The sequence below is a fragment of the Ornithodoros turicata genome, chromosome 1, assembly GCF_037126465.1.
Source record: "Ornithodoros turicata isolate Travis chromosome 1, ASM3712646v1, whole genome shotgun sequence".
NCBI lineage: Eukaryota > Metazoa > Arthropoda > Arachnida > Ixodida > Argasidae > Ornithodoros > Ornithodoros turicata.
The window spans coordinates 81,425,095-81,447,134 of record NC_088201.1 but is presented as its reverse complement, the minus strand read 5'-3'; the positions used below and the strand labels follow the sequence as shown (position 1 = coordinate 81,447,134).

At 47.0% G+C, this 22,040-nt stretch overlaps 2 protein-coding genes across 2 annotated transcripts in view; both read left to right on the top strand.

Annotated features, from left to right (window-relative positions):
* Positions 1-2,252, top strand: part of LOC135377690 (phosphate-regulating neutral endopeptidase PHEX-like) — a 29,969-nt gene extending 27,717 nt beyond the window's left edge. The window contains exons 4-5 of the mRNA XM_064610290.1: positions 908-1,059; positions 2,224-2,252. Of these exons, the coding sequence (XP_064466360.1) occupies positions 908-1,059; positions 2,224-2,252 (181 nt within the window). The remainder of the gene's footprint in view (positions 1-907; positions 1,060-2,223) is intronic.
* Positions 2,253-4,020: 1,768 nt separating this feature from the next.
* On the top strand, positions 4,021-21,645 carry LOC135401555 (endothelin-converting enzyme 2-like). The gene is made up of 4 exons (XM_064634027.1): positions 4,021-4,064; positions 12,547-12,811; positions 16,510-16,865; positions 20,983-21,645. The coding sequence occupies exons 1-4, from the start codon at positions 4,026-4,028 to the stop codon at positions 21,634-21,636; spliced, it is 1,314 nt and encodes a 437-aa protein (XP_064490097.1). The 5' UTR covers positions 4,021-4,025; the 3' UTR covers positions 21,637-21,645.
* Positions 21,646-22,040: the final 395 nt, after the last annotated feature.

Below are 22,040 nucleotides of genomic sequence, written 5' to 3'. Positions count from 1 at the left end.
TAGGAGCAGGACGAGCCCGCCCTCTGACTTGGTGTCCACCGCGACGATATTTTTTGCGCTGTTTACCCGCACTTCGACTATCTCATTTGGCGCTTCCGAATCGAGGAATTCTTCGAGTTTCCTGAGCTTAAGGGAGCTCACGTTGTCGTCCTTCCCGGTCGGTCGGAAGAGGACCGTGCGAGCACTGATGGCGCCTTGTTGATAGGACGCCACACTCTTCACCGTGTCTTCACTGGAGCTGTTACGGCGTCGTTCAAGGAGGCGTCTTCGCTTGCGATGTCGTGCGGGGATGATGAATCCGTCTGTTGAGTCAGCTGCCTGACTCATGTCGTCGTCACTTATTGGTAGGTCGACGTCGCTTCCTCTCACTTGTGCTGCAGCTGTGTTGTCATCCGCTGTTGATGCTCTATGCGACTTATCCGTTGAAGGTGGTGTTGGTCTATCAGATGCTGCCATAGTGGTAGCACTGTGCTGTCCTGTCGTGCCTTTCTGGGACACGTCCATGTACCGTTTTTGCAGGGGTGCCGAAGGGATCTCCGGGGGCCTCCGTCGTGAGACGGAATGCCACGAAGGTGTGAATGAGGCTGTTATTGCTGCTCACAGAAAGCTTCGCAACGATACAACTACAGCTTTTAGCTCACTATAATACAACCAACTGATCTGGTATGCGAGGAACTCTTCCTGTCTCACTGCCTATCAGACTGAAATCAACGTCCTTTTTGGGGAGCGAGTGGAGGAACTCTCGTGAATGTGACCTTTGTGCGCTGGTACCGCTACGGGTTATGAATCACTCTTTTCCCGAGCGCTCGCTCTTTTATCTCTTGCGCTATCTGCGCTATCGCGCGGAAGTTGCCGGGTTATCAGCGCCCCCCACAATGTTCTAATGTCATTTGTTGTCGATATGCAGGTCCAAAAACATTCCATGGCCACATGGGCCTCCACGCAACGTAGACCCTCTGAGTGTCCTCATAGATCTTGATGCCAACTTCCTAGCGGACCTTTGGTTTCACGTCGTCATCCGTTACTCACCTTCAGGGCACTATATTGCGATTGTACCTTGTAAGTATTCAGAAACCCTGATAAACATCGAGGGTTCGCAAGAAATTACAGGAATCTTGCTTTCTAACCTGTATGCTGTTGTTCCTCGTCATCGGTGGCAAAAAAGAACCCAGCTACACGAACAGACAGTTTATAGAAGACCTTTAAGTAGCGAGCTGGGCCAATGGCCGATGCAGAATGACGTCCGCCGAACCAACGCACGGCATCCTGCGCACGTCCCATGCACGTTCTTTTCTCCGGAGAACCTGCATGGCAATCTGTAACCCGATTCTGAACTCCACATACCGTTCCTCATTGTTTTTTTTTTTTTTTTTTTTTTTTAGGTTGGTGTGTTCCACACGTCACGCGGTGATACTTGAAAACCGTTTCGATGGACCGTGGTTTCAAATAACCGTCACGATTGCCATTGCGGAGGAGATCAAGACGAATCAAGGCTTAAAAAACGTACTAAGTCTATAAAAAATTACGTGCCATTATTTTAGAACTTAACATATCTCTCGAGTAATTTGTAGCAAATTTTCCATATAAGTAAGTAGATTATAGTAGTATAAGTAAGTAGTAAGTAGTGAAAACTGACGTATTTTCAGAGATAAACTGAAAGAATTTGAGGATGTTATCGTCCCTACGCTCCTAGTCAAGTCTTCTCCCCTTACACCTTGGTTCAACAACTCTGAAACGTCGACGAGCCAGGAAGAATCGCATATTTCGGTTAGCCCGTACACGTAACACTCCGGCAGCCTGGAAGCATTATCATCTCGCCAATAAGGAATTCAAACTGTCTTTTCAAAACGCTAAACAATCATTTTATTCCACAACCTTATCCCACATGACCAGTTCGCAGCCAAAAAAGTTCTGGAGTACGATCCTCCCCCGCAGCGAAGCCCCCGTATCATGGGACGCATCAGGATAAGTTGCTTCCCTGACGATTGCGCTAATGCCCTCAACAACTATTTCGCATCTGTTTTTACTAAGTCGTGGTCGCCATGCATCCTTCCCACATCACCGTGTAACTTCCCTCAGATGTCTAGCATAGAAATTAATTACAACGGTGTTTTGAAGTGCATCAAGTTTTCATCCGTGTGTGGCTCTGATTCCATAAAGTCAAAACTTCTTAAAAATACTAAAAATGTCGCAGCTGAATTTCTAACTTTAATCTTATCACAGCCCCTCTCGTGCGGCGATATCCCATCTGACTGGTTAATCGGGAAGGTCATTCCAGTATTTAAATCCGGAAACACGCTTGTTTCCAGTCTCTTGACAGTCTCTATCATGGCGTCATCTGAAGGCGCAGGGCCCTATGAGAGTTTCGCTACCTGTCTATATTGCTACACTTCCGAGGTCGAAAAGTGCGTTAAAGAAATGCTATCGCATTTAAAATGAACGCCATTGCATTCTGTCATGATGCCAACACAGCGTAATTAAGTGCCCCAGGAAAAAAAAAAAAAAAAACTGGGGATGCTCTTGCGCTTCCATTCCACTTGTATACACTATCGAAGGACATCTCATAGAAACGCCTAAGTGTCGACACTTATTTCTAAAGCTTGGGCTCAACGGATGTTCTAACAAAACTAGTGGAACGCATTGGTTCAATGGACGGTCGGGGTGTCCCGCATTTCTGGGAACGGAGCTCAGATGACTAACCAGACTAGACTAGAAAAAGTCCGGCCTTTACCACATCTCAGAAACGTCACAAGAACATCCCAACTCAATATTTGGACATTCAGGGGATATTATCAAATGTGCACATATTAGAAATATTTCAAATTTTCATGTTAATTTATTTTTCTTAGTGGATACCATCATGATGGTGTCGGTACCATTGACCGACCCGTAACTATAGAGAGTGGCCACTAGATATTTCGTTTCCTATTTCCCCTCCGTGCCCGTTTCTGGCACTTCCAATAATGGACACAGAGCGCGGTGGTTTAAATAAAGCAAACAGTGAAATAGAAAAGCTCCCAGTCCAAAAATGTGACTTTGAGAGGTACTAGCATTCCCTTTCCAAGGCAAAACGGACACGATATGTTGTTTGTCGCGCGAGCTTCCGCAAATTCGAGGGTATAGTGCTCGCTTTTGAAACAAAATGTAGGGTAAGCTGTTCCATTCAAGTATACACAAAAACAACAGTCAAGTGAGGAGTCGTTTGGAGTATTAACTCTCCTTCAAGGAAACGTCTGTGTTTCTTATTGCTCTTGGTCTGAGACATTCAGTAGGTCCATCGAAAGTCATATTTAAGAGTGCCACAGAATTCCGCATCTGTTTCTTTCGCAATGCCCCATGTTAGACAGTCAGCTTTTGGAGGGAGCTAAATCTTACACAGGACCGCCCTTTGTCTCTGGCAAATGTCATTCAGCCCTTGTGTGCCACGTACTTTTTTTGTTCGTTTTGGGATCGCCTCAGAATATCCAAACCTTGATGTCCCCAAGAGATTCTCTCTGGGACGTACAGCGGATATTCAGAATTGCATATCCCCACCAACTATGTAAAATATTTTGAGGAGACAGATTAGATGTGCACGCGATATGCATAGGACGTTGCTACTGTTGTGACATCTGCGACATAGTTTGGATAACATCAGGGATGTCCATGGAACGTACATACGATGTTTTGACGTCTGCGACACATGTTGGATGTCTCCGGATATTCGTGGTTTACTGCTTACCCAACACAGTGTTCAATCGATTAAATAGTCCAATGGTGTAACAGTAATGCGAAAGCTCCACGCAGGTGGCTATAGCAACACTGTGGGTAAGGAGCGCTGCAACGCCTTGTGGCTAGCGCCGTATAATGAGATGTTAAAATACGTGAAACTACGTTTGCTCTGTACCTACTGTATTCACTTGGTGATGATCCTTCGTGCAGCAAAACGGTCCTTGTTTTCGGCCACACGTATCAAACGGTTGGGTGAGCAACGAAAGCAGGAAGAAAACTGCCAGCACTTCTACAGGCTTTTAACGGAGAAAAACATGTCTGACGATAAAAACGTATGCATCAACGTGCTCAACGTAAGTAAAAAGTTAATTTTTATGGCTGGCGCCATCAGCTATAAAGTGTCTACGTGTAGCGCATAAGGGTTACGCACTGCAGGGTGAAAGAGGGCAGCTCTAGTGATCTCGTGTTGTGCTACCTAAATTGACTGTAGAGTGAATGACAGATCTGTAGAAACTGTGTGCCTTTGTGAAAGCTTGTAACTTGGACGCTTCAGATACGTAATAGCTCGTCTGTAGAGCTTGCGACACGCTTGTCTGCAATCAGCACCCTGTGGTTTATCCCATCTGAAAACTCCAGGTGTTGCAAGATAATTTATTTTGAGTAAAAAGCACGTGCTGCATATGATTTCTTTTTTAAAATACAATATTGGAACAACATTTGCGAGGGCGACCGAGGGAATATGGGTTGCAGAACCACTGACAGGCGGTTCCAGACAACCGTGTCGCAAACAGTACATTGAGCATTTTTTCAGCAATCGAATTTCAAAGATTGCTGCGCCAAGCAAAACTTGCGCACTCCAAGAAGAGCCGACCCCGATCAGAGCCTTATATACATAGAGAGAGTTTGGCCATCTTTTGATCTTTTGCCGCTTCACGGGCGGAGCCTGTTTCGACGTACAAGAATGGCTGTTGCACCGCCCAAAAAGCGTGAATCCAAGCGAAATCCGTTTATCAGCCAGCAGGTAGGCGCCATTTTGATGCAGTTCACCGGCTGGTCGACAGGTACTTTTGTCGCGCTCAATCTAATCTACCAGGGTCGCCGGCTTATGCCCCACAGGCGTCTGTGAAATGGGGGCTTTGTTACCAAACTGAAAGATTCAAGGACGAAGGGGTCTCGGACCACGTGCCCACGTGCCTTTTCCCTTGCATCGTGACCAACGGTTTGCATCAACATGGCGTCGGCGACCGGTTGACGACTGGACAACAATAGAGCGCGGCGAAAGAGGTCGTTCAGCCGTGACGTCGCATGACGCGGTTCAAGTTACGCTCCTTTTAATGGCCAAACTATCTCTATAAACGGCTCTGACCCCAAAGTGACTCGCGCGCCATCTATTGAGAACACAAGGAGCGAGGCGAGCCATCTGGTAGGTCGTGGCGGTCGTGGCTAGGTGCAGTGTGAGTTTCGTCGCGAAGGTGCACGGTCGGTGCATCCCGGAGCGCCAGAACAGTCCGAGACATCCGTAGAGATCGCATGGATGCGGGGTTTTGCACGCAGCAGCGATACCAAGCGACTTTCAGAGCATTTTCTGGTCACTCTACTGCCGTCGGGACTGCGGGTAATGGCGGAGGAGCAGACGATACAGTGACGCAAAGAGAGAGAAAGATGAACAGATGGCGAACATCGCAGAGATATTTCTCACAGATTACAACTGTTTAAACAGTTCAAACTGAACCTCTCAAGAGTTGGTGTTGTTCTTCGCAACAACTAGGACTAACAGTAATCAGTCACCTGTCTAAAGCGCGTTCCGTAGTACTCCAATACCACGTGATACTTCTCCGCCAATCCGGGGCCGGCTCCCAGTTTGTCCTCGGCGAACGGAGAAGGTCGCCAGCGTTTAGTTTCTAGAAGTGTTCAAAATTACTCAGAACGCGTTCATATAATTCGCGCGATCACCTCCCGTCGGAGCGCTCCGCTGGTAGGATGAGCTGCTATGCAGAAATGAACTACTTCGGGTTATGAACTACTTCTATAATATGGGAACACGGGGAACATGAATTTCAAAAGTTCGTAGATCTACTGAACACCGCGCATAGCACTATAAAGTTCACATCACAACACTCAACTCACTCAATCAATTGAACATGAGACAATTGATGTTCTGAGGCTGGAACACATAGAAGGAGAAATACATACAAAGCCTCCAGTGCCTAAGAAATTAACGATGAAAGATGAAAGTCACTGAAAAGGTCCTACAGCTGGCTAACCTTTTCAGTGACTTCCATCTTTCATCACTCAATAATCTTTCTCGACACCACAATATCACTAGACAACGGCAACATCACCGCAACCCTGTACAAAAAGCCAACTGACAAACAACAATACCTTCACTTCAAGATTCACCACCCGCGCCACTGTAAGGTTGGAATTCCTAATGGGCAGAGCGTAAGACTGCGCAGAATTTCTCCAAACGACGCAGATTATGCTGAGAAGTTTGACGAACTCTGCAGCACACTTGCCCCAAAGGACTATCCAGACTCCCTCCTAACCGAATTCCGTCGCAAGGCACTCACACTCGATAGAAACGAGGTTCGGCAACACAGAAAAGATTCTGACGCGTGCCAAATAAGCTTCATCACTAGATATTCCAACTCACTTCCAAGCATCAAAGCCATTCTACGGAAGCACGAGCCCCTCCTCCGAAGCAGTGACCGACTTTGCAATATTTTCACACATCATATATATATATATATACACGTGACATACCAACGCGCAAAAGAACCTAGCAGACCCCTTGGTCAATGCCAAAATCAGCAAAACGAACACCCAGTACACTGGAACACGCCCCTGCAACCTCCCGCGCTGCAAAACATGCAAGCACGTTCAACACGCTATCTCCATCAAAAGCACTGCGAGCGATTACACCCACCCCGTTAACCACGCATTCACATGCACAAGCTCCAATGTCATATACTTCATTGAATGCGGCGACTGCTCTATGCAATACATTGGTGAAACCGGCCAACAAATGAACAACCGCCTTACCGGGCACAGACCCGACACGTCCAGCAAACTCCTCAAAGCAGTCGCCGAACATTAGACTATGTATTCTAGAAACCGGGTTCAGATCCACACGTGAAAGACGTAATAGGGAGTCTTATCTTATATACAAGTTCAAAGCTCTTCACCCGTTTGGTATCAACAAATCACAAGGCACCCTAGGAACACTTCACAAATAAAATATGCTCAGACCTTTTCCCTTCTATCCCCTTTATCACCTGTTACGTTCTGCATGGTCACTTCTTTTTGCTCTTTTTATTGCATGCCATAACTTCGTATTACGAATATATATCTTTCTCAGTTGTCTCGCGACGTAAACACCCAATTATTATTATTATTGTGAATATATATCTTTAAAAAAAATGCTTTGCGCCCTCTTGAATTTTCCCCACGTAACCACTAACCTCCTTATCTTTCGGAACGCTTGCCAATTCCTGCCTGTTGTCCCGTTTTACCAGCTCCGGTGGCGCAGCGGTAACGCGTGCGCTTGGAGACTGGGAGGTCCGCGGTTCGAATCCCCGGGCCGGCTGTGCCGTCTGGGGTTTTTCCTGGGTTTCCCTCAGATGTGTAATAGGCGTATGCCGGCACAGTTCCCCTGAAGTCGGCCCATGGACGCAGCTATCCTCCCCCCGAGCGGATTCCGCTCGGTCTTCCACTTCACCCTTTCCTCTCCTCCTCTCCACCACCTTTCCCTTCCCGAGAAACATGCCGCCTAATCAGGCAGGCAGACCTCTCCGGTTCCTCCCAACGACACTCCTCCTCCTCCGTTGTCCCGTTTCGTCCCGTGTTCGTGAACCTCCTATTTCTGTAACCGGTCTGTAGCCTAGATCACTACGTTGACATAATCCCCTCCACACCCTAACAAAGCATGCCATTCACTCCGGCCGTAGAAGCCCGCACAGACCCTTTCTTCCCTCCGGGCTGTTGACCCACAATTCGCATGAGAGTATGCAAGTTCGCAACAGAGTATGGTATTCCTTTTCCGCACCGAAGCCACCGTTCGGTGTCCACGATTGGGCCGATCGTGTCACGTGGTTTCTCCTTCCAAGAACTCGCCGTCCATGTTGAGTCATCTCCATCCAAAACCGGTTTCCTGGGTTGCGAGCTGGCTCGACTGCGTGTTGTTCTCCACCGGAGAAGGGGGAGATCGGTGTCCCATTGCTAGGCGACGCAGCCGCGCCTGACTCAAATACGTTCATCGTGATACATGTTGATTTTGCGGAAATTAAAAAGAAGGGGGAAGGGGTTGCGCGCACACAGGCGTTCCTGATAGCCATTGACCAATGTACCAGAACGATCGCCGCGCGGCCCGGAAGAGAAGACGCCCAGTCGGTCATCAGCCTTTTCGAGAGGGAGATGTTCAAGGACACGAAAGTGATCATATCCGATAACGGACCCGCTTTTAGAAGTAGGAAGGTGAAGAGTTGGGCACAGCAAAGGGGGGGGGGGGGATCACGCTGCGAACCACCACCCCGTATCATCCAGCAGGAGATGGGATGGCGGAAAGGGTGATTAGGGACGTAAAGAACTACATCATCGCGTACCCAGAGTACCCTGGCGGGTGGAAGTGTGCCTTGGACGGAGCGGTACGACATCACAACCGATCACATACTAAAGCTCTAAGTTGCAGTCCCCACTTCGCGGTTTATGGCACAGCCCCGATGCTGCATGCAGACCAGGAGCTAGGCATCACGGAGCAACTAATATTGGAAGAAAAACCTTTGGCAGCAGAGGTGAGAGATCGATATAGGCGATGCATGAAGAGGTCTTTCGACAGGCGTCAGGATACAAATATGCCGAAGCTGCAAATAGGGGATTTCGTGTTGGCGCGGTCCGGGATGCCTGGCAGCCGAACTGCCCATATGATGGCCCATACCAAGTGACCAGGCTAAATAATCATATGGGAGTTTTGAAGGCCATTAGCTAAGACTGTTATTCTAATGGGCGAGAAATATCTTTGCGACGGTGCACCACGCCGGTCTCATACACGCGACATGAGGAAGTGACAGATGGTAGGATGTCCAGCGAACCGGTGGGGAGGCAAATGCTAAGGGAAGGGTCTCGGGACGAGAACCGTTGGTATTCCGAACAAAGACAGTTCTTCTAATGGGCGAGAAAAGTCTTTGCGACGGTGCACCTCGCAGGTCTCCTACACGCGACATTAGGAAGTAGCAGATGGCAGAAAGCCCAGCGAACCGGTAGGGAGGCAGTTTTTAAGGAAGAGTCTCAGGACGAGAGCCGTGCGTATTCCGAACAAAGACTGTTCTCCTAATGGGCGAGAAAAGTATTTGCGACGGTGCAACACGGAGGTCTCCTACACGCGACATTAGGAAGTAGCAGATGGCAAGAAGTCCAGCGAACCGGTAGGGAGGCAATTTTTAAGGAGGAGTCTCAGGACGAGAGCCGTGGGTATTTCGAACAAAGACTGTTCTTCTAACGGGCGAGAAATGTCTTTGCGACGGTGCACCACGCAGGTCTCATACACGCGACATTAGGAAGTAACAGGTGGTAGGAAGTCCAGCGAACCGGTGTGGAGGCAAATGCTAAGAGAAGAGTCTCAGGAACGAGAGCCGTGGGTACTTCGAAAAAAGACTGTTCTTCTAATGGGCGAGAAATATCTTTGCGACGGTGCACCACGCAGGTCTCGTACACGCGACATTAGCAAGTCACAACAGATTGTAGGAAGTCCAGCGAACCCGTGGGGAGGCAAATGCTAAGAGAAGAGTCTCAGGACAAGAGCCGTGGGTATTTCGAAGAAAGTGTTCTTCTAATGGGCGAGAAAAGTCTTTGCGACGGTGCACCACGCAGGTCTCATACATGTGACATTAGCAAGTAACAGATGGTAGGAAGTCCAGCGAACCGGTGTGGAGGCAAATGCTAAGAGAAGAGTCTCAGGAACGAGAGCCGTGGGTACTTCGAAAAAAGACTGTTCTTCTGATGGTCGAGAAAAAACTTTGCGACGGTGCACCACGCAGGTCTCATGCACGCGACACCAGGAAGTGACAGATGGTAGGAAATCCAGCGAACCGGTGGGGAGGCTGATTGTAAGGGAAGAGTTTCGGGACGAGAGCCGTGGGTATTTCGAAGAAAGACTGTTCTTCTAATGGGCGAGAAAAGTCTTTGCGACGGTGCACCACGCAGGTCTCATACACGCGACATTAGGAAGTAACAGGTGGTAGGAAGTCCAGCGAACCGGTGTGGAGGCAAATGCTAAGAGAAGAGTCTCAGGAACGAGAGCCGTGGGTACATCGAAAAAAGACTGTTCTTCTAATGGGCGAGAAAAGTCTTTGCGCCACGCAGGCCTCCTACACGCGACATTAGGAAGTAGCAGGTGGCAAGAATTCCAGCGAACCGGTAAGGAGGCAAGTTTTAAGGAAGGGTCTCAGGACGAGAGCCGTGGGTACTTCGAACAAAGACTGTTCTTCTAATGGGCGAGAAAAGTTTTTGCGACGGTGCACCACGCAGCTCTCATACACGCGACATTAGGAAGTAGCAGGTGGCAAGAATTCCAGCGAACCGGTAGGGAGGCAATTTTTAAGGAAGGGTCTCAGGACGAGAGCCGTGGGTACTTCGAACAAAGACTGTTCTTCTAATGGGCGAGAAAAGTCTTTGCGCCACGCAGGCCTCCTACACGCGACATTAGGAAGTAGCAGGTGGCAAGAATTCCAGCGAACCGGTAAGGAGGCAAGTTTTAAGGAAGGGTCTCAGGACGAGAGCCGTGGGTACTTCGAACAAAGACTGTTCTTCTAATGGGCGAGAAAAGTTTTTGCGACAGTGCACCACGCAGGCCTCCTACACGCGACATTAGGAAATAGCAGGTGGCAAGAATTCCAGCGAACCGGTAGGGAGGCAATTTTTAAGGAAGGGTCTCAGGACGAGAGCCGTGGGTATTTCGAAAAAAGACTGTTCTTCTAATGGTCGAGAAAAGTCTTTGCGACGCTGCATCACGCAAGTATCATACATGCGACATTAGGAAGTAACAGATGGTAGGAAGTCCAGGGAACTGGTGGGGAGTGAAATGTCAGGGGAAGAGTCTCAGGACGAGGTCCGTGGGTATTTCGAACGAAGCGTATTTTTCTAATGGGCGAGAAAAGTCTTTGCGACGGTGCACCACGCAGGTCTCATACACGCGACATTAGGAAGTAACAGATGGTAGGAAGGTCCAGCGAACCGATGGGGAGGCCAATCGGCAGGGGAGGGAAAAATCTTAGGACTAGAGGGGTGGGTATTTGGAAGAGGAGAGGGGTGGGTGTCCTTCTTCCGAGCAAGCGTGGATTGTGTCAACTTCTAAAAGGACATTGAATCCAATCTGCTTGACAGGCTGACACTATTGTACCTGCGTTACACGGGCAGCCTTCGAAGACCGTTGAAACTAACCGCCTTGAAAAACGCGCGTAGCGCGAGTAAGGGTGTGTCATTGTCAACCTGTCAAGCAGTATTGGATTCAATGCCCCTTTAGAAGCTGACACATTACACGCTTGGTGGCGCTACGCGCGTTTTTCGAGGCAGTTGTCTTCAACGGTCGTCGAAGTCTGCCCGTGTAGTACCTCTCTCACACGGGCAGGCTTCGACGACCCTTGAAATCAACTGCCTTGAGGAACGCACGTTGCCTTGCAAAAACGCGCCTAGCGCTACCAAGCGTGTAATGCGTCAACTTCTAAAAGGGCATTGTATCCAGTGCTCCATGGCAGGTTGACACGACACGTGCGTTCCTGAAAGCAGATGGTTTCAAAGCAGTAAGCGTGTATCATTGTCAACCTGCCATGGAGCACTGGATTCAGTGCCCTTTTAGAAGTTGACGCATTACACGCTTGGTAGCGCTACGCGCGTTTTTGCAAGGCAGTTTGCCTCAACGGTCGTCGAAGGCTGTAATTACGTAATTACCTCGTACGTAAAGGTGTAGTTGTTTCTTTCCAGCTCATCGGACAGCGATGACGACGAACAGTTGGCCATAATTCATGAGAATAACTGGGGAGGATCAACTTTACTGCGATTCATATCGCAAAAAGGGCATCACCATTCATTAGCCGCGCTTGTGTCATGAGTAGCTGATCTTTTCTTCCGTGTACAATAACGTCCGCCGCGTACATGTTTGCGTTGTCACCACGTGTTGCTACGCAGAACTGCGGCGTGCTACAGCCGATTGAAACACCATAACCAAAAAGCTAAAGTTTTCAAATTTCCCGTGAAACATCAGGTGGCCATCGCTACGAGCACTGCCATGGTGCAGGTTTATCTTCGATGTCGCCCTTGCTCTTGATGACACCGGTGTGGAGCTCTCTTCACCCTACTGGTTTCGGGGCAACTCAGGAGCAGTTTTATCCAAGGCATTATCAGTACTGAAAGGAGATGTTTAAACAGAACATCGCTGTTCTACTGTTTGGCTGTAGGAATAACTTCTTTTTCAAATCAAATCAAATCATACAAGGTACAATGACAGCAACGGGGGCCCCGTAGCAGAGCTAAAGGAGGGGCCACCCAGGGTTAAATAATACACATGAAAAATAAATACAATAAATAAATAAAATAAATAAGATAAATACACAGGAAACAAATAGGAAAACAAAGAGTACAGGCAACTGAAGGGATATATACAGCAATTAGCAAACACAGATGATAAGGAACGGAAAACAAGAACAAAAAGAAGAATGAATGAGGGATTTTTAAGCGTACATTGCGAATCACAACTATACAACTTCCCTCTATACAACTGTTTGTGCAAAAAAAAAGAGAAAAGAAAAAAGCGAGCATCAAACTATGCCCTATTTCTGCGTCCAGGTTCACAAGAGGATCATTTTCCACCTGGCGGGGGTCGTTAGTACGAACGTCAAGCATGTTGTGTACGATACACTGGAAAATGTGGCGACGAACAGTACACCGGCTGTGCATCCCCGACGCTGGCTAGCAGTCCTTAATGAACATTTTGCTGCTAAATACGCCATCTCCCTGAAGACTATTGTTGAGTGTGAGAACGCGCAATTCTTGGAAACGATCAACAAGCTCTTCATCACCTACAGCTCGACCGAACTTCTCAACCACATCGGTGAGTTGTCGTTGCTCCAGTCTCCAGTGGCGTCACTAAGGAGGAGGAGGGGAGGGGATGCTGTCCGCACCGGGTAACGCAACGGAAGGGGGTGACGAGCTGCACCAGTATCGTCGCTTCCTCCCTTTCTCTGTAGCGCGGTGACGAAAAAACATGAGGAGCCCTATGCGAGCATATTTTTTGTATTTTTTTCTGCCTGTGGTATGATATTGTTCCTTCGTGTATCGACTGGCATGGAAAGGGATCTATTATTGGGGGGGGGGGGGTTGACGCACACCCTAGTGATGCCATATGTTGCTCAGCATGCTAGAGCGCACAATCGTTATCGCTAAAAGCAGCGTATATAGGGCGATGGGACGGTAGATTCAGCAAGGCAAGCCAGAGGAACTGGTAGCATTGGTTCATTCACGAAGTCCCCACAAAACCTGAATCCCGTGCCATGACAAAGTAAAGTACGCCCAAATTGGCATTGAGACTTGTACACGCCAAAGAAAAACGAAGGACTAAAGAATTTGCCAGGTACTAAGAAATTAAATGAACGTGGATATCTTAGTATACTATGAGAAAGGAGGACCGCAATCCATTTCCTTGTTCAAAAGTCCGAAAATACTGCTTCTAGACACAAAACTTCCTTGATATTTTTCATTTTTTTGTGTGTTTGCGTTTGGAGTTGGCTACTGGAGTACTTGATGGAAAGTGCTAGACAAAAGTACTTAAAGTACATTACAACGTACACAATTGGAAATGTACTTAAAGTAAAGTAGAAGGTACTCAGAAATGTACTTGAGGTAAACTACAGGTACTCTGAAATGTACTTTTAAAGTAGAGTACTTGGTACAGTAGACTTGGTACACTACTTGGAACAGATAGAGTACAAGTACACAAAACCGTCTTAGGAGCCCAGAAGTTAATTTAAGAGCCACAGCTGGGAGACAGCAACGATTAACCCTAGGGGGTACGTTTTCAAGATTGCTCTACGTGGTAGACAATACCAGTGGAAATCTTAGGATCCAGGGAACTCAACATCCAGGACAGGACGCTAGGTATTGCAAGCACACGAAATGCTGATTTACTTCACCATGTCATTCATATTGAAACGGATCGGAATCTAAAAAAAGAGAGAATAACTTGGGGTAACGAGTTATCGATTATTTTTAACTAAATCCGTTCCTAGCTACATTTGCCAGTCACTATTTCATTACCAGGAAGAGCAGCTCGTTGCTTGGTAACGTTTTAGTTGTAACGAGTTCCGTGCCAGTGTGGTAGGACTGGCAGTCTCGGGTGAGTGGATGCTTTTGGTTACTGGAAGGTACCCTGCGTTTGAACGGAGGGGAGGACATAAACTTTACCGCCCTTGTCGGATGCCACGGAAACGCAGAGTTAGATATCTTACACTTTTCTATATCATTTTGGAAGGTATATCTGCATTATATGTATCATAAGTGCTATTTGGCAAGTGTTTATTTGCTCTTTAGAAAAATAGAGTGATGCGCTCAAGGAACAACACTTACAGAAACATGCATTTAGTTGAGCACATGGTGTTACATCCACTCTACATATCAATTCCATTATCTACAGGACTTTACATCATTGCTTGAACACAAAACGAGGGTAATCGCATGCCTCTACTCGTTCTGGTGTGGGGAAAGTGATTCACTAGTCCAAGCGGCATTGCGGAATCTTGTGTACCCATCCCAAATGATTAAAAATGGCTCTTGATAGATTGGGCCACCCACAGCGCCAACTATGAATAAAATGTAACATATTGTTCTGGTGTCGCTTTCACGTTCTAACAAGCTGAGGGAGACCTTGTCTCCCTACCCGTTGCATCTGACTAAAAGCATCGCATCGCTAAATCTATGGTGTAGTCACACTGACGCGAAAGCCCAGCATTGCTTCCTCCATGTGTGGCTATATCAATATATCTAGCCCCAATGATGGACTAAAGAGCGGTGGCACGCAATCGCTTTGTACTTACCAGCCGTCTACCTGACAGTACAGAATATGCTGTTATGTTATCATCTAGCAATTGGCTTTGACTCATCCGAGAGGTTTTACAGCGACAGCTGTATATACGGACGTAAGCATCGGATAGCATGCGTGCACCGTGTGTCCCAGATATTGTGGCGCGGTGAGTCACAGAAGAAGCCCTCTGCGAATATACATGCGTGAGGCGACGTTGGGTATCACTTGAGGTGTGATGATGCAGGTGGCGGGAGTGGAAAGCACAAGACCCCAGGCCTTTCGCCATGATAACCCCTCGAAGAAGGCCCTTAGTCAAGGTTCTTGTCCTGTGCACTTGTAGTGCGATCTCGTTCAGAAAAGACTGTCCTCAAAGCCCTTTTGACCACAGGACAACATTTTGGATACCACAGGACTCCAATCCTTATTGTAACGGGGCTCATGCTTTCATTCCCTACATCACCACCAGCAATGCGGTGGAGTATCGCCCCTGCCGATGAAACTCCCCGTCCAGCCCATTTATCCAGCCAATTTTATCATCTCAAAACCAAGTCGTTGTTTTTCTTTGTAAAGGTTCCTAAACGTCTGAACACGATTCGAGCTCCAATGCATTTCTAAGAAAATATTTTCGAAATATTAACATATTATATGTTAACTCTCAAACGCAGAGAAAGAACCGCATTAAAGTTTGCCCACAATGCCTAGCGACACAGCTGTCACTGTTTTTCAGCTGAGAGTACCAAAGGTCGCACAGCTACTTTTCGCGTAACGGTTGTGTAATGAGTACTGGTTAACAGCATAAGCAAGAGAACGACGTAAGAAGCAGCCACATAGAAGCTCCTCAATCGCTCGCTCGCACATCAGTACCCTTTGTGTTGTGTGTTGAAGGAGTATGTGACATTATATATATATATATATATATATATATGCCAATTCCGAAAGATGCGCAGCTACCCAGGGCTGTCGAGCCGCAAACACGGCGAAACACGTGTCCTCTGGTGCTGTCGCATCGTTCCATGAGTATCTGTTTCTCTACGTGCAGCCATAGAAGCCATCTTAATCTGTAAGTTTGAATTTCAAACACGTCTAGCGTCATTTAATTATTTTTTAATGGCTTTTCCCCCCTCTTTATAATTCACTGGCTTGCACTGTGGCATTGAGGAGTGCTCAGTCACCCTCCCAGGTGTGTATCGCTCGCTGAGTGACCCCTGGTTTGCCAATTCCGAACGATGTGCAGCTACCCAGGGCTGACGAGCCGCAAACACGGCGAAACACGTGTCCTCTGGTGCTGTCGCATCGTTCCATGAGTATCTGTTTCTCTACGTGCAGCCATAGAAGCCATCTTAATCTGTAAGTTTGAATTTCAAACACGTCTAGCGTCATTTACTTATTTTTTAATGGCTTTTCCCCCCCTCTCTCTCTCTCTCTCTCTATATATATATATATATGACATCCGCGTTGATCGACTGAAGCCACAATTCCACTCTGCGCCCTGAAGCGTGACGACATGACTGGCATGGCAACAGATTTTTGCTGAGGCGTGCAGTTTCGTAGAGGCGTACTGAAAGGAAACTGAAGGAGTTCGCCCGTCGTTAACCGTGAAAGTATTTGCTGGCTTGGGCTGTTCCACGTGTCGCCTAGCTTGCTTATCTCTCACGTTCATGCTCTTCTCTTCACGATTCTTTGTGTACATTCTCTTCGTGTTACACTGAATACCACTATGTTGCACTTCACAGGATGGTGGATGGTTCAGCAGTATGCCACCGTAATGCTGCAGGAGGCGAGCATGATACAGTCTGGCGATGGAAGAGTAGCTCAGTCATACGGCTACACCGCATGTGAGACGATGGTGGAGGACGTGTTCCGCACTCTTCTCGTGGCTGAGCACGTTGCAGTGTCATTCACACGTTCTGATCGCAAGAAAGTGGACGGGATTTTTTGCATGATCCACAAGCAGACGATGCAGAAGCTCTCAAATTCTACGTGGATCGACGACAATAGCAAGATCATGTCTGCACAGAAGCTCACGAATCTGAAGCGTGTTCTCTGGCCGCCGTTGATGACTGATGGTGAACTGCAAGACATGTACGCGGTAAGATCATGCAACTTCAGCAACTCAGAAACTGTTTCTTCAGCAATACAAGCGTATATAAATTTTGTACACAAGGATGTATTATAAGACCAAATAATTACTGCACGACGTCACACTGTTAAAGCAGAATTCACCACATAACACCTCCCAGAGCCAGCCGTAATTCAGAATGATATCGTTCTTCTGCCTGACTTCCTGGAAGCAGGAAGGACAGGTCTCTTTTGGACACGTTTCGCAAAATACATTGTGTGCAAAATAGGCGGATCCGTCCCACTCACAACAAATCGGCAGAGTGAACTATGTCATTCGGAGTGACGGTTGCATAGGAGCCTGTTATGTGGTGAAGTTCTGTATTGCGTTGATGGACAGCCCAGTTATACGTACTCTAGATGCTAGACGCCAGCTTTACACAACAGAAGAACAGGCTTACTTAGACGTTTCCTCCGCCATGCGGAAGACATCATCAGTAAGGAACAGAATAAGAAAAGAACAACAAACTGGGGCTATTTAAAGGAGCAATGAGGTGACATTTAGCGCCGCTCGAAATCCTGTCTCGTCTGTCAAGCTGTCCACTAGGAGTCACCATGCAGAATATTTTTGCTCTGCGGTGCGTTATAGCTGTGCAATAGACCTCTCCCTGTTTCTAAACAAATGACGTCATAGTGTTCGACAGCGCCACGAATTTGGTAGAGTTGAACTACGTTCAAAGCTGGTGGCGAACAAGGTCGCCCCCGAAAGCCACGATCTTGAGGGGATTACGATGGTCTCTGAAAAGGACGCGACCTTCGGTCCTAGTTTTCTTTCAATAGGAGGCAGCGAACAAATGCCCATTCGTGGAATCCAGCTCTCCCCTTCTGATCTGTTTCGGTTTCAGTCTGTCTACCAACGTCATGATGACGTTTCTCGGGTAGAGGTTTATTGAAGGGGGCGCGGTTGGCGTTGTAGACCGCATGGAGGACGAAGCTTCTAAGTAAACCTGTCAGTTTGTTGTGTAAAGCCGGTGTCCTATATTCTTTATCATGACGAACCCTGGCTTTTGGAAACATCTTTGCATCAACTAACGAGGGCGCGAAAATCATCGGAAATATATTATGGGAGCGTTTAACGTGTTCCTCAGCGCGCACCGTGCAAGTTGTTGATCGCGGAGCCTGACGGTTTACATCCCTCGCTGCAGCAGTACCGTGCAGCACCCCTCGATAGGAGGGCATTCTGGCGAAATGTAACAGGAAACAACGAAGAGCGCAATCGCAGTTCACGGGAACACTGCGAAGATATGCTAAGCCAACCGCTTTATTCCTTTGAACTGGTTCACATCACGTTACAGATCTCTTATTTGACTGCTTCCGTTTTCATTGAATGTTACTAGCATTTGATCTCCTAGCAATCCCTATTAACTAATAGTCGTTCATCAATCGGGTCACCAAGAATGTTTCATTCGAAATATGCAGAAAACTGATGGGACATTTGGATGATCTGCAGTGCGCCATAAAAGAGCGAGCTGGTTTATGTAGTAAATATTACGTGGGAATTTCAATTTCAGTTTCAGTTGCAGTTTATTTGAAGACCATCAACAAGTCTAACGTGTCGGGCTGGGGTCAGTAGCATGGTGCTAGTAGAGGCTCCCAAGCCGCACCGTCAATACAAATAAGTTTTTCAACAAAAGTATTCCTAAATGCACTACTGCTCCAAGCGATGTGGTAGCGCAACATTAAGAATCAAGCAGCAAGAGACAAAACATAAATCACTGTATTCAAGAATTGATGGACATGAGACCTGAGGTACTGATAAGACACCTACGTATAGCGGTGCGAAAATGCCTATCAGTCTTCAGAGATACAGGAAGCACATTCCACAGTTTGACGCCATAACATCATAGTAGACGACCTCCACATAGACGTTATTTGGTCGAAAACTCAAAAATACAATATTATCAACACTTGTGTTGTTCCTGCGGCATAATCTAAAGTCTGAAGCATTAATACGAATGTTATAATTGATTACGCTATGTATTAGCCTAAGATACCGCAGGCATAAGGAAAGAGTAATGTGTTGTTCTTGATAAATAAATCAGACGAAGGATGCAGAGTGCGTGAAAAAGTATCTGTAGTAATCTTAGTATCCTTCTCTGCAATTTGAATAGATCGTCAAGGGAGGTGGGAAATGTATTCCCCCAGGACGTTACACAGTAGGTCAGCTGCGATTCGACTAGACCACAACCTACTCGATTATAGCGACCATGTCATATTGACCCTTTCGCAGCGCCGCATGGCCGCGCATTTTGTAGGCTAGCGGTGGCGCTATTCATCGGCCCGGTTATTGCTTACTGGTACTTAGTACTTTACTTTACTTAGTACTTTGTATATTAGCTTGCCTTAGTATTTTTATACAAGCGGTGGATGTCCCACAGGAGATGCTTCTTCCCAAAGTTGACCATCAGCATCAGTATACGCGTTTTCATAGGAGATGTTGTAGTCGTCTGATACGGTGGTCGCACGTCCGCTTCTGCGCGTTCGAAATTCAAATTTCCATTGTTCAATCATGATGTATACAGGGTGTCCCAGAAAACGTGTCATTGAATTATAATAAAGAAACTACACCACCTAGAGTCATGCGGTCAATGGCATTTGTTCTTACTGGGTTTTTGCCACCTCCTCGTGTGAATGTCGTGTAACGTAAATTTAATTATGTAAATTTTTGCGGGCTTAAGTCGGAAATTTGCCTAGTAAAGGTCACTTTTTTACCCCACCAATGTGAAGAGCGTGTCTAATTTAGTCAAATTAATGATAATTGACAGAGATATTCAGAAGCTATCCCATCGCAAAAAATAGCCGAACATCTTACTCTACGGAGGTCGCACAGAATAGCGCACGATGAATTTTTCAGCGCAATCTTTGTCAGTCCGACGAAAGGAGGTTGGAAACCCAGCCCTCCCCGACATCGCAGAAAGAGATAAAACAGGCACGGCTTATCACGCCCGACTTTCGCTGGGATAATGCTTTCCCTCTCCCAATTTTAGGAACCGTTACTTTTTCTACTATCACTCTGTGGGCTGGCTTCGGAACCTCCTTTCGTCGCACTGCGAGCGATTGCGCTCAAAAAGTCATCGCGCGCTATGGTCCGGTGCTCCGAAAAGCATGATATTCGGCTATTTTTTCCGATCGGATAGCTCGTGAGTATCACTGTGAATTATCATGAATTTGAGTGAATTCGGCACGCTCTTCATATTGGTGGGGTAAAAAAGTGACCTTTACTTGGCAAATTTCCGAGTTCAGTTCGCAAATAATTACATAATTAAACTTGGAGTACATGGCATTCACATTAGGAGGTGGCAAAAACCTAATAAGAACAAATGCTGTTGACCGCATGATTCTAGGTGGCGTAGTTTTTTTATTATAATTCAATGACACGTTTTCTGGGACACCCTGTATATCGCGGGCCGATGACTAGCGCTCCTAGCTGATCTTGCGGACGGGCTCCTCATAGGGATTGCCGATTATGACATGGTAGCAATAATCAAGTAGCCTTTTGCCGGTAGTGCAGCTCAAGGCCTTTCACAGAGGCCTTTCCAAGGCTTTTCCTGCAACATTCCACATCAGCTCGAGGAAATCGAGCGTAGATCCAAACTCTGCGGCCACCAGAGAAAGAAACTGGGCCGTGGACACAGAGTCTGCAACGATTGCCTTTTTTGTATCATAGACCGCATTTCATTTGCGGTCTATGATCCCGTGTCTGCGTTCCAGTTTCTGTCCTCCTGACAGCCTTCTCAAATCACTTGTATACAATGATCCCCTGGGATTTTTCCCCAGTACTTGATTACATTCTTGGGTTTTGAGGGAACAGGAACAGGGGTTGTCCCGCACGTTTTATTTTCCTCACCTTTCCTCCTTTCCTCTCACGTCTTCTTCCTTGGCCGGTGTTTTTTACGGTGAACGACGGCAACTCTACGTGGGGACATTGCTAATGTGTAGAAAGCACAGCAACGTTACTTTGGTGCTGTACCTGTCAACGTAACTGCTTCGAAAGTTTCAACACACAATTCAAAAGCAGATAATATCGTGCAATCTCGACCAACATTTAATAACGTACCATAATTCTTTTTTTTTTTTTTTGCACGTAGGTCTTTCCAGGCACAACCTTCTCATATTGGCGTGACTGGAAGGCGAGCGTGCAAGTATTGCATACTCTACTCGGTACCAAGCTGCATGAACACCTCACTTCTTTGCCGCACAATATCCGAGAGTTCCCTATCAACTACCACTACTTCTTTAATACAATCACCGTTGCCATGAACGTCATTGCAGCACCGCTCTATTACCGGAAAGCCACTCCCGCCATTAACTATGGCGGCTTGGGCGCTACCTACGCCATGCATATGGTCCGCGTCTTTGATCCCCAAGGCATTCGTCTGCATGGCGCTGGCAAGCCCGCACTCTGGTGGCAGAATACCAGTCTGTCCATGTACAGGAAGAAGGTCGCCTGTGACTCTTCCGCCGGAATATTCCAGGAGGTTCCCGCCTTGGAAACCACGCATGCCGCCTATGTGACTGCGAGGCGTGGTGCGCCGGGTAGATTGTTGATCTCTATGGAAGGGTTCACCGATGAGCAAATATTTTTTATTTCGTATTGTCACAGTTTCTGCGGTACTGCAGCGACTAAAGGATCTATGGATGAATGTAACAAGGGGGTCAGGAATTTTGAGCCATTTTCAAATGCTTTCGATTGCAAGGCGGGGTCTCCCATGAACCCCAAGGAAAAATGTACATTTTTTTAGGAATTGTGATGCCTGTTCGTGTTGGTTTGATGCCTAACAAAGTGTGATCAAATGTGTTTTATGCGATAATACTACGCAGGTTTACAGTTGTGTCACAGTCAACACAGATTGTGCAAGCAAGAACCGAATGGCAGCAGAAAAAGACCAAAGTCCCAAAGTGCTCCACTCTTCTTTTTTGTACCTAATTGAAAACTTAGGCAGGCAGACAGGCATAATAGAAGGAAACTGTCCCATCCGAATCGCTTGCCCTCTATTTAAAGCTTCCTGAATTCTAACCTTGGACATTAGATGCAGCGTGCGTCGATCGGCCGTGTCACACGATATATACGTATATTTTCACCACGGAGTAATGAAAGGGTACCAGTGCCTAGAATCAGACTTGTACAAAATACTCCGCAAAAGTA